The sequence below is a fragment of the Rutidosis leptorrhynchoides genome, chromosome 5 (assembly GCF_046630445.1).
Source record: "Rutidosis leptorrhynchoides isolate AG116_Rl617_1_P2 chromosome 5, CSIRO_AGI_Rlap_v1, whole genome shotgun sequence".
In the NCBI taxonomy this organism is placed as follows: domain Eukaryota; kingdom Viridiplantae; phylum Streptophyta; class Magnoliopsida; order Asterales; family Asteraceae; genus Rutidosis; species Rutidosis leptorrhynchoides.
This window is the reverse complement of record NC_092337.1, coordinates 180,666,017-180,682,086: the sequence shown is the minus strand read 5'-3', so window position 1 is coordinate 180,682,086 and position 16,070 is coordinate 180,666,017. Positions and strand designations below refer to the sequence as shown.

Here is a 16,070-nt window from a genome sequence, read left to right as displayed (position 1 = left end):
CATGCACACGATTAAACCTTCCCATCGATCCAGTTACACCACTAATAATTGTCAAAATATGTAATTCACAAAGTGAGTAAACGATATACTTTTCTTGAAGAAACTGATTGAAGGAGAGAAACCTACGATCAAAAATGTGACAGTCTCTTAGGATAGTCCACACTACACTTCAAACGACCGTCAATGGATGCTAGTCCAAAACCAAGCAACTCTTATTACAATAATCTAATTATTATAATAAAATAAATAATACTCCGTAATACTTCTAGGTTTCGTTTTGAAAAAGACCAAACAAGCAAACATGATTTTTGCTTTTTATTCTTATGCATGAACAAAAGAACTTGTTCTATTATATGTGTTATTCGTTAGAATGTAATCCAATAACAAGAATGAGTATTTATGATATTTGTTTCTCTAAATTCTTTAATAAAACAAAAACTCATGTCCATTTCACCTTTTTCAAAAAGAAGTATTTGTGGTGCTAAATGAAACCACATTTTCATTACTATCTCCAGACAACAATCAATATAAATATAATATTATATGTTAAAAGTTGATGGAAAAGATTTGGAAGATCATTTCCATATTTACAAAGATATGGAGTATATATTTCATCAATAATTCATATCAAATATTTTTAACTTGTTTTGTTACTTGAACAATATATATACATCATATATATATTTTATTTGACGTCTAGTGTATATATGTGTGACCCCGAAAGCTCAAATGAATTTAGCCATATAGTTGTATGTTGTACCTTGCACATTAATCCTACAATTTTAGCAGTTAAGAGGGGGATATATGTTATTCACTCTAAAAAAATGGTGACTAAATTGGAGCTACAAATAAAATGAATGACTTTTCAAAATTTGCAAGAACCTTATTATAGGTCCCGCTCGCAAGTCGCAAATTTAATATACAAATCGCATTTTTTAATTCTTTTTGCATTTGTGATTTGGCCATGTTTCTCGGTCTTCATCGAGAAATCTAGGTCATTCATAAATGGCAAAAGTCATAAACGAATTGCAAATGCCGAAAGTAAACCAAAAAGAAATTGCGATTTGCGAGGGAATTTTAGCAAGTCTAGTTGGATCACTTGGTGATCGATCAAGTCTAATTATCTTTAATAATTGCAAAACAATAGATAAATTTAACCCTTAATTCCATAAAGGAAGAGTTCTACATAACATGCTAAGTAAACACTGTTTATACAGTTACATTGTCAAAGTATGATCAATATTGATCAACTACCAGCTAGTTTGTTAACTTAGTATTGATTAGTTACCAATTAATGACTCTTGAATCTCCCATATATAGAGTATTATATAATCTAGTACTAGCCCCCAGTCTCAAGTGAGATGAGGGCCGTGGGGTTCGTATCCTGAGCCATTGGGAATGTCCGCATAAAAGCCATAGATATTTGATACGCCGTTTGAATATGCAACAGTCGATTCAAAGCCTTCCTCGTTCTGCACCACGCCATATCTTTTCTCTAACTGATGTATTGTGTCCTGAAATTTACAAATAAAACAAAAGGACCATTTAGTGACCAACAGAGCATAGTGCCACCCCACCCCAAGATATGTTGCTATTGAGGTCTGAGACCTCTTGTGAGGAAATCACGAGACCCAAATCAGAGACCCAACTCATAGGGTCAGATACATGATTGAAACTTCAATTCATTATATTTATAAGAGTTGGTCTGTCGTATAGATACTTACATAGTCTAGTCGAAGATTACCATTTCTTTGCTCCAAGTTCTTCACCTATCATTCATGAAATTCAAGTGAATAAAAAAAAAAAAAAAAATTCAAGTGAATCTTCTCATATAGACGGTTAGCTAGGATTCATTCAATCCATGTTATATCACTGCTTACATTCTTTATTAGTCTACTTTAAATATGGTGTGAGTGTAATAGATACATATAAACTACACCGAATGGGCTGAGAACAATAATAAAATACTAAAATGAATCAATGTTACTAACCCTCTTCCTGCAAGTGTCCGTTTGGGTTTTGATCACGTGATACTGTCAACAAGCAAAGAGTAAACACATCGTTATTCAATTCATCATGAATCAAGTATTTAAAAAGGTATATTAAGTTTACTAAGTTGCATTTCTCGAGTTAGAAGGTATAACAAAACCTTGCGTTCTCGAACAACTGTAAGCGAATCTTGCATCTGCTGTTCAAGAATTGTGAGATCATTCAGGTCCAAACCATCTAAATCTTCACCAAGAACCCTTTGCCTGCAAACGTACCCATAACATTTTATTTAAACCCGTAACACCAAATCAGTAAATCAAACTAAACACGCTGTAAAAATTTAGTCTTTACTGTATCAGACTCACCTGATTTCTCTCCTAAGTTTATTGTTGGTATCTTTAAGCTTCGTCATTGTTTCTTTCATCCTCTACACATTAATAAATGTACATAACCTTGCTAAGCACACTAGAATAAACCTTTATTCTTTATAACTATAAAAAATACTCACCATAATATTTAGTTATATTACTAAAATAAAATCGTAAAAATAGTTTTCGACCAGGGTGTACAAGTAACAGACACCCTAATCGAAAATAGGCAATAATGTTTGCATGTGTTTGGATTATTTATTTTTTATTTCTTTTAGAAAATAATCATAAGATAGGGGAGATAATTTACCTCATAGTGTGAGCTCCAGAGATCAAAGCCTAAAGTAGTCTGATACATATCATACATCTTTTTAGTCCTGCATAAATTTCCCATAAATAAATATTGTATTTTATAAAAAAAACAAGTATGTGAGCATAATATAATATATGTATACTAATTGATAAAACACATACGTTGTGGAAGGACTAATGTACTCATGAAATTTTCCAGTATTTGAGAACATAATAAGAGAAACTTTAGCATCACAAAGAACACTAAGCTCATGAGCTTTCTTAAATATACCATTTCTTCTCTTTGAATATGTAACCTGCCTATTTGTATTGTTTTCAATCTTTTTTATTTCTATCTTTCCCCTCCCCATTGAATAAAATAAAGGATGATGAAGAAAAGAAAATAAAAGAAAGATAAGGGTTAGGTAATTAGCAATTTCAACTCTTTTTATAACATAATTGATTGATGCTAAATGATGGTTGAAATTGAGTTGGGAATAAGTAGTACATACAGAGAGGAAGAGTACATAAAGAAGTATACTAAATAAGGAAATTGGTAAGAAAAGATGGAAGAAGGTTGAGTAAGTTGAATTGCTTTTGCTAATTTTGTGAAAGTGCTATTTTCATATAGATAGTGTTCTCTCTATTGAAGTAACATGAAGTGTCTATTATTCACTTCCATTTTCATTTATCACTTAGCTTATACTCATTGCCATACAATGTAACGTATGTATTTAATCAATATGATGCTTCAATTGTTGAAGATAGTGAACTGACCCAATCATATGTGTTACTTGGTAGATCTTGCTTTTATTGTAAGGGAGTTCACTAATTTTGTTATTATCTCATCTTATAAAAAATTAGACAAAATTGCTCAAATCGTCCCTGCATTTATGTATTTTTGTCCAAATCATCATTGTGTTAACAAAACTGCAATAATCATCCTTAAATGTCAAAATACGTCCCAAATTAGTCCCTGCTTTAACTTCTGTTAAACCTCACCGTTAGTCTTAGTCTTGTGCTAGTCACTTGACATTAAGTACTCTATCTGTATCTCATCTACCATTCACTTTTCTTTCTGTATCTGTAAACCGCTCGATAAAACCTCTGTTATAACCGGAACGTTTGTTGTAATTAGATTCGTTAATCTTCGTCTGAGGAATAGTATATTGACGCAAGCGCCTAATCCGTTAATTGCATAAACCGGAACTCTAGGTGTTATCGCTGAGCGGTTTCGTGTGATTGCCGTAGCAAATATAATTGCTGAGATCGTGATTTCCTGTTGATTTTTGTCAATTTAGTTTTTATTTATGTGGTTTGGTGAAGTTAGCGAAGAAGGAAGAATCCGGTGAGTTAGTGCGGAATGAGATGGTATGATTACCTCTTCAACGTGTATCTACTTTTTATATAAATTACGGAGTGTATTTTGTATTTGTTCCGGTGAATAATGGCATAATGCATCTCTCAGATCTCTAGTGTTTTGTTACTTTTGAAATAGAACATAATTTAATGAGAATATGTGCAATTTTCCGATGAGAATTTTTACTCCAATTTCAATCATATATTATAATTATTATATTCATCTATATCAGTTCTGAATTTTGTTAGACTTTTTTCAATTATTCTAACAATTTGCATTGTGTTGACCTTCTGATATGGAAATGATATCTTTCGCTTGCTTTTAATCGATTGGATGGCTGATAAGGAATTGGTTAATTTGCCTAGCGAAATTGGATCACTTGTTCCTGCTTAACATCATTTCAGTTAGGTGTGTTGACGTTTATGCACCGGATAATATCAGATCTATCTTGTGGTTGACAGGTGGAAGGTAGGTTTTGTTTCGCCAGAGAGGGCATGCTGAAGTTTCTTAAGCGTAAGAGACATGAAATTGAAAAATGGTGTGGTGATAAATTATTTGTTAATTTGAACATAAATGCTCAACCTGCTGCTGCTATGCAGGGGAGAGATACCATGTCGAAGCCGAAGGATGATAAGTTTAGTATAAATCTTTGATTGGATTGAAAAAATTCCAGAATGCCCTATACTTAATGTCACGTGACTAGCACAAGACTAAAACTAACGGAAAAATTTAACAGAAGTTAAGACAGGGACTAATTTGGGACATATTTTGGTTTTTAAGGATGATTATTGTAGTTTTGTGAACATAAGGACTATTTGGACAAAAATACATAAACACAGGAATATTTTTACTAACAGTATGCAATGTATACTTCCCACGTCGGATTGAACTTCGAGTTGATTATACGTTTAGTAGTGGTTAACTAATATCTCCTGTTATAATTTTGAGTTGAAATCTGAAAATGTCAGTTAGTTAACTGCTTTAATTGTGAGGGACGATAGACTCTCGATCTATTGGCTTAACTTAAAGGGTCGTTTCAATTGGTATAAGAGCTATAGCCTCAACTTATATGAGTAGTGTTCTGTTTAAAGTTTTGATAACTGAAGAATTATAACTATCATGACCATATAATCATTTGCTTCAATTTAAAGGGAAAAAGGATATGAATAGATAACAGGAACCTAGAAATTTTCAATTAAACACTTGAACAACTATTTTCTACTATACATTCTAAATGTTAGTGTAAATGCATGTAAATTGATCATGTTGAAGACAAGGCTGTGTATGTCTTCGGCCGCCATCTTGTTTTTGGGTCCTTTCGTTCTTTGTCAATATAAAAAAAATATCCTAATGTAGCGATTTTGGTAAATTTTCAATTTCCTTTATCGTATTGAATTTATCTCAAATAATAACATTTCCTACCGGTCTCACAATTCTGTCTATCTCTATGATCACAGGTTTGATATTGCACCTGCAAATATGTATGGTATCAAACTCGATCATCAATCACGTCTTCACATCTAACTTTAGGATATATCATTTGTGAATGAAGAATGTTAGACTTATTATTTATTCATATTACTTTAGCCCATGTATCATGTTTATTGAGGTTAGCCCGTTTGTCATTGTTAGAGTATTTGGCTATATATGACCTCACTTATGTATGATACGTCATTCATTCAATAAATCGATAACCTAGTTCAACATGGTATCAGATGCCAATCAACACTAAACTCTCTTTCACGGCTACTAACCCCTCACGCCCATAACTTCCGATCATCCTCTTCATCATGGTTACTTCCTACGGCAAAATCTTTACCGTAACTTCCATCTTTCACCTTATTCTCGTTAAACCAGGTCTTCCTAAACTCAACTACGCTCATTGGAAAAAGCTCTTTAATACACATTGTGTGGGATTTGGCGTGCTCAAATTTATTTTCGATACCTCTATAGCCGAAGAAAAGGCAACTCCAGAATGGCTCAAGGCCTATGTTGTCATTTCAAACTGGATCCGCAACACAATTTCGGAGCCCCTACTTAAAAGAGTCCTGGATTCAGAACTAACGATGTCGAACGAAGCATGGCTGTTCCTAGAAAAACTCTTCAAAGACAAGAAGCTATAAAAAATATGAAATTAAATGTTGAACTACGAGGGCTTGGAATCGGTGATCAAGTCATTGACGAATATTTTCGAAAGGTTGACCGGATTGCCACTCATCTCCGCAATCTCGGCTCAAACGTGGAAGATAACGACCTCGTCATGTATGCTATTAATAGGTTAAATGAAAATTATCCTCATGCCACACATATCATCCTCCATCGGCAACTGTTTCTAGAACTAGATACCGTGCGCTCGATGCTCTTGACGCGAAAATGACTTTAAATCACAAACAAAGCCTACCACTGAAGTGCAACCCAACTCCTCTCATCCGTCGACCCTTGTCATTCAAGCACCGCCAACACCGTCGTCTGCTAAGCCTCAAGTATGCCATAATTTCTTGAAGGGTTTCTGTCGATTTGAAATTCGTTGTCGCTATCTTCACCAAGGAAATTCAAGACGGCCAAACACTGGATCAAATCACCCAAATAATAATAGGCCCAACGGCATTAGCCAAGCCCAGCTGCTAGAAATCATTGCACCCTTCAGCACCAATTAGCCCAATACGCAGTCCATACCAGGCTCCCTTCAATCCACCTACTGTTTCTTTTAATTCTTACAAGCCTCCAGCCTAGCCCAACAGGATTCAACGGGCCCGCAAGTTCTAATTTTGGGTGTCAATAGCTGGAATTTTCATTTGGGCCGTAGTCATATTACGCTGGTCAGCTCAATAGCTTCGGTGCAATTTAAGCAATCCAGAGCCCAGCTCTTTTGGATCATTTCATGTTGACCCACAAACCCAACACACAAGATATTGTTCTTCCCAACGCGTTCAGTGCAATGACTCTTCAGGATTACGGGTAGGGGTGATCTATTCGGTTTGCTTTAATCCGTTTTTAAGAATATTTTTGAGAACTAATAACCAAACCAAATTTGACAAACTAAAGCAAATAAGAAATCGTCTTACATGAATTGGTTTTCGTTAAACTAAATTTAAAATTTGTTGATAAAAATGTGTAACCTTTGTCGTCATTTGAGCAAATAATATATGTATTAACTAATGTTACGTGTAATCTATAAGATTAATAATTAATCGTTCATGCTTTGAGCTAATTTTGATTTTGTTATTATAGATGATAAGATAAGAAAAAGCTTAATATATATACACTTTAATTTATTAAATGTCGATAATAAAAAGAAAAAAAACTCAAATAACATTTTACTAATATTTACGTAATTGTATATATTTATATGTATATATGCTTTCGGATGATAAATGAATGTATTAATGGATGATAAATTTTCGTTCATATATCTAATCTATTAATTTTTCATACCGGGCCCAGATGGTTTCAACATGGGGTTTTTCTAGAAGTTTTATTGGATGGTTAAAGATGATTTGAAAGTGGTTATTGATTGATTTTGGAGAAACGAGTGTATATCCAATGGATGTAATGCTTCCTTCTTCACATTGGTACCGAAAAAGAAGGACCCAATTAGTCTCATTGGGTGTTACTACAAAATCATTTCAAAATTACTTGCAAATCGGCTACAAAAGGTGATCCACAAAATCATTGGCATGGAACAAAGTGTGTTCATAAAAGGTCGGTATATTCTTGATGGTATATTAATAGCTAACAAAGTAGTGGAAGACTTTAAATTTCAAAAGAAGAATGGCCTTAATTTTAAAGTCGACTTCGAAAAGGCTTTTAATTCCATTAGTTGGGAATATTTACTCAACATAATGGAATGCTTAGGTTTTGGTAATAAATAGAGATCATGGATTTCCACATGTTTAAAATTGACCTCAATTTCCATCCTTGTAAATGGCTTTCCAACTAAGGAATTTTCACTACAAAAAGGGGTCCGCCAAGGTGATCAATTGTCTCCTTACTTATTTATAATGGCGGTAGAAGGGTTAAATATTCTCACGAAACATGCAAGACAAGTTAACCTATTCAAAGGCCTTGAAATTGAAGTTGATAAGATCACAATCTCGTACCTTCAATACGCCGATGACACTATCTTTTTTGGGGAATGGAGCAAGAAAAATGCCGGAAATTTAATCAATCTCCTTAAATGTTTTGAAATATACTCGGGTTTAAAGGTTAACTTCACAAAAAGTTGCCTTTACGGTGTTGGTGTAAATGCAAATGCAAATGCAATTGAATCTATGGCGAGTTATATGAGATGTCGGGTCGGTAATTTCCCCTTTACATGCATTGGAGTCCCCATTAGTCAGAAAATGAATAAACTCGAGATTGGGAAAATGTCATAGAAAAGTTCAACTCAAGATTAGCGGAATGGAAAGCAAAAACGTTGTCATTCGGTGCTCGTCTAACCCTTATCAAAGCGGTTCTAAGTAGCCTTCCGTTGTATGCCTTCTCCATATTCCGTGCTCCTACAAGCACTGTTGTAAAAAACCCGTTTAATCCCCGATTACTTATTTTTAAGAGCATTCCGTTCCGTTTTTCTAAAATCCGTTTAATTATTCCGTCAACGTAGATTGATGGTTCAAAATCGAATTTGGTAATCAAAGTCAGTCAAAGTCAAATTGGTCAACATTTTAACATGAATATAAACTAATACTTTAGAGTTTTTGAATAAAATGAACAATTTTATACAATTATGTTAGAGTTTAGGTTTATGTTTATGGTTTTCTTCTATATTTACACATAAAATTTTAAAATTTATCATTTAATTATATAAAGTACAATCCGATTAATCCCCGATTAATCTCCGAATTGCAGATTAATCCTTTCAAAGTCCCGACCGATTAATCCCCGAATAGCGAATTTTGCAACCTTGCCTACAAGTACAATTTAACCAAAATTGTACTCTACCACAGATCGACTAAATCTAGGTCTCGACACTAATTCCAGATCTACTATGAGCATTATCCGACATCTCACACTAAAACCTCCACGTGCGGGAGTGTAACTCCTCCACTTGGAACTACGTTCCATAACCGCATCGCCGTGGCAACATCATCCGCGATAATTACCACTCTCCGACATACGTGACCAATCTCTTCATCGATCATAACACTCAAATTCTCATGAATTCATTTCGCACACTAGAAATTGACGCACACCGTCACCCGTTGGCTTTATTTAAACAACGACACAAAACCAACACAACACACACTTTGTACAACCGTACAATGCTACCGAAAGGTAGACCTTTCTACAATTGGGTTCACACGACCCATCACCACATATTGCTCCAATCTTGAGCACACGAAGGATTTTAACCAATCCTTAAACACTTCGATTGAAAAGTGTACCATAATTACACAAACTCTACTCTCGCAATCATCCAATTGCTATAGTTTGTCAAATTTTCCACCTAGTCACTCATGTACTGAAGGGTTTCTCCCCGGTACCCTAAGTACAATGTGACCGCGACACTATCGGAGTCGAACACCACGCTCGTAGGCATGAAAGGGGCACCTATCTTTGCGTTCTGTAGACTCTATTACCACATTCATCGAGATCCAAAACACTCGATCTCAAGGGTTCTATCCACCCGACGAACCTCACGGTTCATCAACTTCAACACAAGAGCGAATACGCTCTGACATCCGAACACCAAAGCCCATTCCCATGGCTTGGTAGAAACATTTTCCAAACACTAAGGAATGCTTGATTGCACCAAGTCTTACTCCCTTCATCCGAAAATCGAACGTCACCATAGGGTAATTCCATTAGGAACGTCACCCATAACAATAATATGCACAACACAATGCATCCAACAAACCCGAACGCATCGGCACATAAATAAATATTCAAAGGACATATTTATTAAAACGAAACGTACCTTAACGTCTCTTTGTGGCATTCGCCACCGCCAACTCAGGACAATCCGGCTTGCGATGTCCCTCCTTATGACAATAGTAGCACATCCCGTCATCACTTCTCGGCATTGTGCACTCCCATAACTTATGGCCCCTAACACCACAACTAAAACATCTAGGTGCATGAGAATCCATCGTGCCTTTACCCACATTACCCGTACTCGCACTTGCACCCTTATTTTTCTTACTTGGGGCGCCGTACGAATCAACCCTTCTCTTACTTGAAGGCTCACACATCTTTGATCGCGAATACCATTCGAAACCCCTAGCTACCACGAATAACTCTGCAAATGACTTCGCTTGACCCCTGCTAATTTTATTCTTCAAGTCATCATTCAGAGTTCGATAGAAATCTTCCATCAACATACGATCATTTCCCATATACTCCGGGCAAAAACGAGCCTTCGCCATAAAGGTCGTCTTGAGAGTATTCAAGTCCATAGATCCTTGTCGCAAATTTCATAACTCAATACGCAATTCCTTCAAGTCGGCTCTAGTCCAAAACTCCTCGAAGAATTCCTCTTTAAATTCGTCCCACGATAACGCCATAAACGGCTCACCGCCGACAAGATCAATCTTACCATCCAATCAATCCTTCGCCCTACCCGCAACAAGCTAGTAGCGAGTCTTGTCATCTTCTTGGGAGGGAAATCAATAGTACGAAAACTGTAATGATCTGTCCTAATCCGTTTGGACGAAGTCTTCAACAGTTGGTCCCATTGCGAGGTTCTGACCTCTATATGCCATGAACGACTCCATGTAATATGAGCAAATGCACAGCGTAAGATTTCTTTCATACCTGAGAATAAACATGCTTTAAAGTGTCAACCAAAAGGTTGGTGAGTTCATAAGTTTATCATAAAATAATAAAATTCATTATTTTGATAGGCCACAAGATTTAAATGTTGCATGGTACAAATGGGCCCGAATCCTATACCCACCTGTAATGTACATGCGATATCTTTTAAATATAGTACACCTTTCTCGTGTACGAAATCATCTTTCATAAATCTTAGTAACCGTACACATATCTCGTGCACAAAAATAACATACACATAACCTGTGTATAAAAATCATTCTCTCGATATATAACATTCACATCAACTGGTGGCAATTATCATGTCCACATAATTCAATGGTGGCAATTATCATATCCACATAATTCAATGGTCGCAATTATCATGTCCACATAGTTCAATAATAATCCGCAGAACTTCTGTCTGCATAATAATTCATTCGAGGAATGTTTTGCTTATGTCTATCTCGTCAAACATTTATAGAAGCATTTCATGTATTCGCAGTTCACAATATATTTCAAAAGCATTTAATAAAGTAGTTGTAAAAGTAGCGCATGTATTCTCAGTCCCAAAAATGTAAAGAGTAAAAGGGAATCAAATGAACTCACGCATATAAATATTGTAAAACAGTTAATAAAGCATTTGCATGTATTCTCAGCCCAAAAATGTAAAGAGTAAAAAGGGAGCAAATGAAACTCACGCATATAAATATTGTAAAACGGTGAATAAAGCATTTGCATGTATTCTCAGCCCAAAAATGTAAAGAGTAAAAGGGAGCAAATGAACTCACCATACTGTATTTTGTAGTAAAAATACATATGACGTCATTTAACAAGTGTAGGGTTGACCTCGGATTCACGAACCTATATCATTTGTATATTTATTAATATACTTAATTGTAATCGAACAATATATATATGTATTATATATTTCATATTTATTTTAGTAATACATTTGTTATTTCCAATGTTATATATATGTTATTTTTATATTAAAGATAGTAAATTAGATATACTTGTAATATATGTAATATATGTTATTTTTAATTGTAAATAATTTTTGTTGTAATAAAAATAAAAATAATAATACTATTAGTAATTTTAGTAATAATAATTAATGATAATAATATTAATAATGTTAAAAAATAATAATAATAATGATAGTAATAATAATAATACTAACAATGATAAAAATAATAATGTTAATAATAATAATAATAATAATAATAATAATAATAATAATAATAATAATAATAATAATAATAATAATAATAATAATAATAATAATAAAATTTTTGAATATAACCTTTGAAGAAACAAGTCTCTAAAAAGAAATACACCACTGCTCAGGCTCGAACCCAAGACCTCTCGCTAACAGATACAACACTCTAACCATTACTCTGACTTCGCGGTTCCGTCTATCATCCCATTCTAATTATTTATAAACGGTGTCCTTTTGTTTTCCTATATCTCCTTCATTATCTATGTTATCTTTCTGTTTCATCAACACCATCATTCTTCAAGAAAATGAACTAGTGGTAATTGACCGACCCAAACTATTCTTTCTACAAGGCCTATTCGTTCCAAACAAGTACAGCTTGTTACTTAGATTAATTGGGTGGATTTGGAGCGGCCTAGTATGAAGTCCCGATAGTTTTGATATAATTTGAGCAGGAAACAAAATACTAAATAACAAGCAGTGGCGTATATTGACAAATGGGGTTCAGCTTATATCATTATCCTCACTAATGATCATGTCATTATCACCTTTAATCATAGTTGGTCCCATCTTAATTCCACCGAAAGAAAATAAGAAAATGGTTCAACAAACAAACGGCTCCACTAAAATAAAAGGAATACATCTTGTCATGCTTTTCTTTAATATCATTTTCATTTGTCTTCCACTTGTTTGGAAATAGAAAAAAAATAAAGAAATAATAGTAGTGGTGAATGGTTTTCGGTTGCCATGGGTCTATCAGTCGACTAACTCAGGTACACGAATCAAGTAGTAACAGTATTTTACGAAGGATAAGTGATTAATGTGTTGGTTTGTTTGAGTAGTGTGTGTTGAAAGAAACAAAAACGATGAAGTAGCAGTTTCATGTAACCATGTTCGAGTAGCAGTCTCAGTCCAACAGAAATTCTGGGTTGGGTCACGGCCCAATCATCAAACTCACGGCCCAATTTTTCCTTTCCCTTTGTTGTTGGCTCCATTCGATGAAATTAAAATTGGTTGAGCAGGTGGTTTATAAAAGCAAGGAATATTATACTATTTTATACCTCAAGTGGAAGTTATTTGATTAAAGATGTCAGCCATGATTTGCATATTTGTTCCACATGCACTAAAATGCTCCAATATTATAATGCCTTTCATAAAGAGACTTTAATATATTTCTTGATATTTATAAGCTGTGAACATATTCAATTCGTTTTGTCACATTAAATGGCTCAGACAGAAACATATATCGCGGTCGTTTATGGCATTGATGATTTGATAAAGATGATATTCAAGCAGAAACAAGAGAAAGGTTCGTGTTCCTATATGTATGTATATGTATATGTTATATATTATCCAGGTGAGGTTCGGGTGTTTGTTTGAATTATAACACAGGAAAGAAAGTGGGTTCGAAAGGTAAATGTTGTTGGTGATCGAATAAGCCTAAACGAAACACAAGCTTGTTTGTGGTGGTTTAATGGTTCTCGGATACAAGATAAGAGAGAAAGATAGAAAGTGGTGAGTTTCAACAATAATGAAGATAGAAGGGTGAATGAAATCCCTTAACAACTTGTATTAATCACATTGTATAATGAATGTGGTGTCGACAGAATTATTCGAGGCCAGAAGGAGAAGACAAGAAAGATGAAAAAGATGAATTCGATGGTTAACAGAATCGTACGATTTCTACTATTGATCAGGTTGTTTGTATTGAGAAAGGATTTGGATGTGTAACAAATACAGACAGGAGGATATTTGATCGTACCGGATATATTTAAAAATAAATAAAATTGATATCGATTGTTAACCAACTTTTGTATATATCTGTAATTGAATTTAGTTTTAGAGGTCAGAACAAACCAAAAAGTGTTTAAAGGATCGATCGTACAAAAAGGAGATATGGTTGAAAGAGATCGATTCATGAATTATCTGTATATTGATATATAAATCTTATTATATATATAAATTTAATTTTTTTATTTTTATGTACCTGTATATATTTATTTATCTATATATTAATTAATCTTATTAATTAGTAATTATAATTATAATAATTCTCTTAATATAGTAATATTAATAATAATAATAAGGATAATTACAATAATAATAATAATTGTTAATGTTAATGTATTAATAATGTCTAATAATAATACAATTTACAATTAAGATACAACAAGTTTCACATTCCCATTTTATATATAGATATTAATACTACAGATATTGATATTAATAATAAGAAAAATAGTGATAATAATAATATCTAATAATAACGCTAGTAATAATAAAGATATAACAATTTACATGTTTTAGATTTTTATAACATTATATTATATATAATATATAATAACAATACAGACATAAATGTTAAAATTTACTGATAATAAAGAAAGTAATATTAGTATAGCATTTATATTTTGCTTCCAATTAAATTTAATATATACGCATTACATATTTTTAATTATGTATTATTTAATACTTATATAATAACATTTAATTAATATTTATATATTTTATCAATATACATATAGTAATATCTATGTTTATATATTATATGTGTATTCAAATTACTATATATACTTATATTTTACATATCGAGATTCATTACTTAGATAGATGTATCAATTATATATATATCAAAAAAATTTAAATTTACAGTATAACATTATACGATTTATACTTTGTTAATCATTGACAAATTATGTTCAAAGTCAATTAATAACAAGTTTTAGTTATTTTAATTTATATTTCTTAATAACTATTTCACATATCAGTTCTATACTATAATTATTTTACAACATCAAATTATGTATATGTATAGTTAATTACATGTACATTTCTATTTGCGTTTATGGGTTCGTGAATCGTCGGGACTGGTCGAAAGTAAAATGAATATATTTAACACAGTTCAAAGTTTTTAAGATTTCAACATTACAGGCTTTGCTTATCGTATCGGAAACATATAAAGATTAAGTTTAAATTTGGTCGGAAATTTCCTGGTCGTCACAAAAACACACTTCGACACCTGAGATCCATGTTGTACTTACCAAAGGATCCAGTTTCCTGTCATACATCGGGGGTTTAGTCCTCATGAAGCTCTTATGACAATGCTCCATTTCACCCCTACTTTGAATTTCGAAATACTCCCTATCCATTTCTTCTCGAAACGCTCCCATTTGCTGCGCAAAGGCGGCCGCAACTCTAGCGTTAAACTCATCGTCATTCGTCTCGATCTCGTTTCGCATCGTCATTCTAAAGAATGCAAACGATTATTCCATGAACGTATAAACCACAAACACAACACTGCCACTAAACACTCGTCGTACATCACTTATTAGACACGATTTGCACCCGTAATAAGGTTTGCAAGTCCTTATTACGCACACACGCTGTATCGACTCGTTAGTACAACGATCGCCTCGCTTGATGATATAATCAACACAATCAAAATTTCTACGCGATAAAAACACACGCAAGAAGTAATATCATAACACGAGTCACAATCCTAGTTACTTCACCTACACGCTAAGGCACTAACCAAGTACCCATCCGACCCGTTCACCTACAAGTCCCGCAACAAATAAGCACACACAAAAGTCTAAGTCTAGGCACCGATCTCAAGTCGCCTAAATCCCTTAGACCATGCTATGATACCACTTGAAATAACCCAACCCGTTCTTAAACCAGCCCATAAAAATTTTTCTTTATAATTCATTAATTTCATTAACATTTAGGTCCCAATTGTGTTTTCAAAGAAAACATCTTTAATACAATAGTAAGTTTAATAAACTTTAAAACATTTAATACATAAGTTTAAATATCCAAACGGCATACACGACTCAACTATTTTAATTTCTAACAAAACTGAGCATGGTGATTGGGGATACGCTACCCAATCCTAATCAATCCAAAAGCACACCTTCTAAAGCAACCTACAAAAGTTCACTAGTTTCCACGCTTACCCGAGCCACCACTTCGCGAACCTATAAGAAAATGTAAATAACGAGAGGGTAAGCTATGAAAGCTTAGTGAGTATAAACATACTATATACCTACATATGTATAAAAAGAATACTTACAACCAAACACAATAAGTAAAC

General features: G+C 33.5%; 2 protein-coding genes across 2 annotated transcripts; one reads left to right on the top strand and one right to left on the bottom strand.

The window, feature by feature from the left end:
- Nucleotides 1–1,161: 1,161 nt before the first annotated feature.
- Nucleotides 1,162–3,178, bottom strand: LOC139847831 (agamous-like MADS-box protein TM6). The gene is made up of 7 exons (XM_071837559.1): nucleotides 2,832–3,178; nucleotides 2,668–2,734; nucleotides 2,355–2,416; nucleotides 2,150–2,252; nucleotides 1,992–2,033; nucleotides 1,725–1,769; nucleotides 1,162–1,514 (listed from the first exon to the last, which is right to left on the bottom strand). The coding sequence occupies exons 1-7, from the start codon at nucleotides 3,017–3,019 to the stop codon at nucleotides 1,353–1,355; spliced, it is 669 nt and encodes a 222-aa protein (XP_071693660.1). The 5' UTR covers nucleotides 3,020–3,178; the 3' UTR covers nucleotides 1,162–1,352.
- Nucleotides 3,179–8,009: 4,831 nt separating this feature from the next.
- On the top strand, nucleotides 8,010–8,384 carry LOC139849190 (uncharacterized). Its single transcript, XM_071838852.1, has one exon. The coding sequence runs from the start codon at nucleotides 8,010–8,012 to the stop codon at nucleotides 8,382–8,384; it is 375 nt and encodes a 124-aa protein (XP_071694953.1).
- The last annotated feature ends 7,686 nt before the right edge of the window (nucleotides 8,385–16,070 follow it).

Coding starts and splice junctions, on each gene's coding strand:
- LOC139847831 (XM_071837559.1), bottom strand. CDS start 3,019: ATGGGGAGGGGAAAGATAGAAATAAAAAAGATTGAAAACAATACAAAT. Junction 2,034..2,149: donor CAGTTGTTCGAGAACGCAAG/GTTTTGTTATAC, acceptor GCTTGTTGACAG/TATCACGTGATCAAAACCCA. Junction 1,515..1,724: donor GTAATCTTCGACTAGACTAT/GTAAGTATCTAT, acceptor TGTAAATTTCAG/GACACAATACATCAGTTAGA.
- LOC139849190 (XM_071838852.1), top strand. CDS start 8,010: ATGGCGGTAGAAGGGTTAAATATTCTCACGAAACATGCAAGACAAGTT.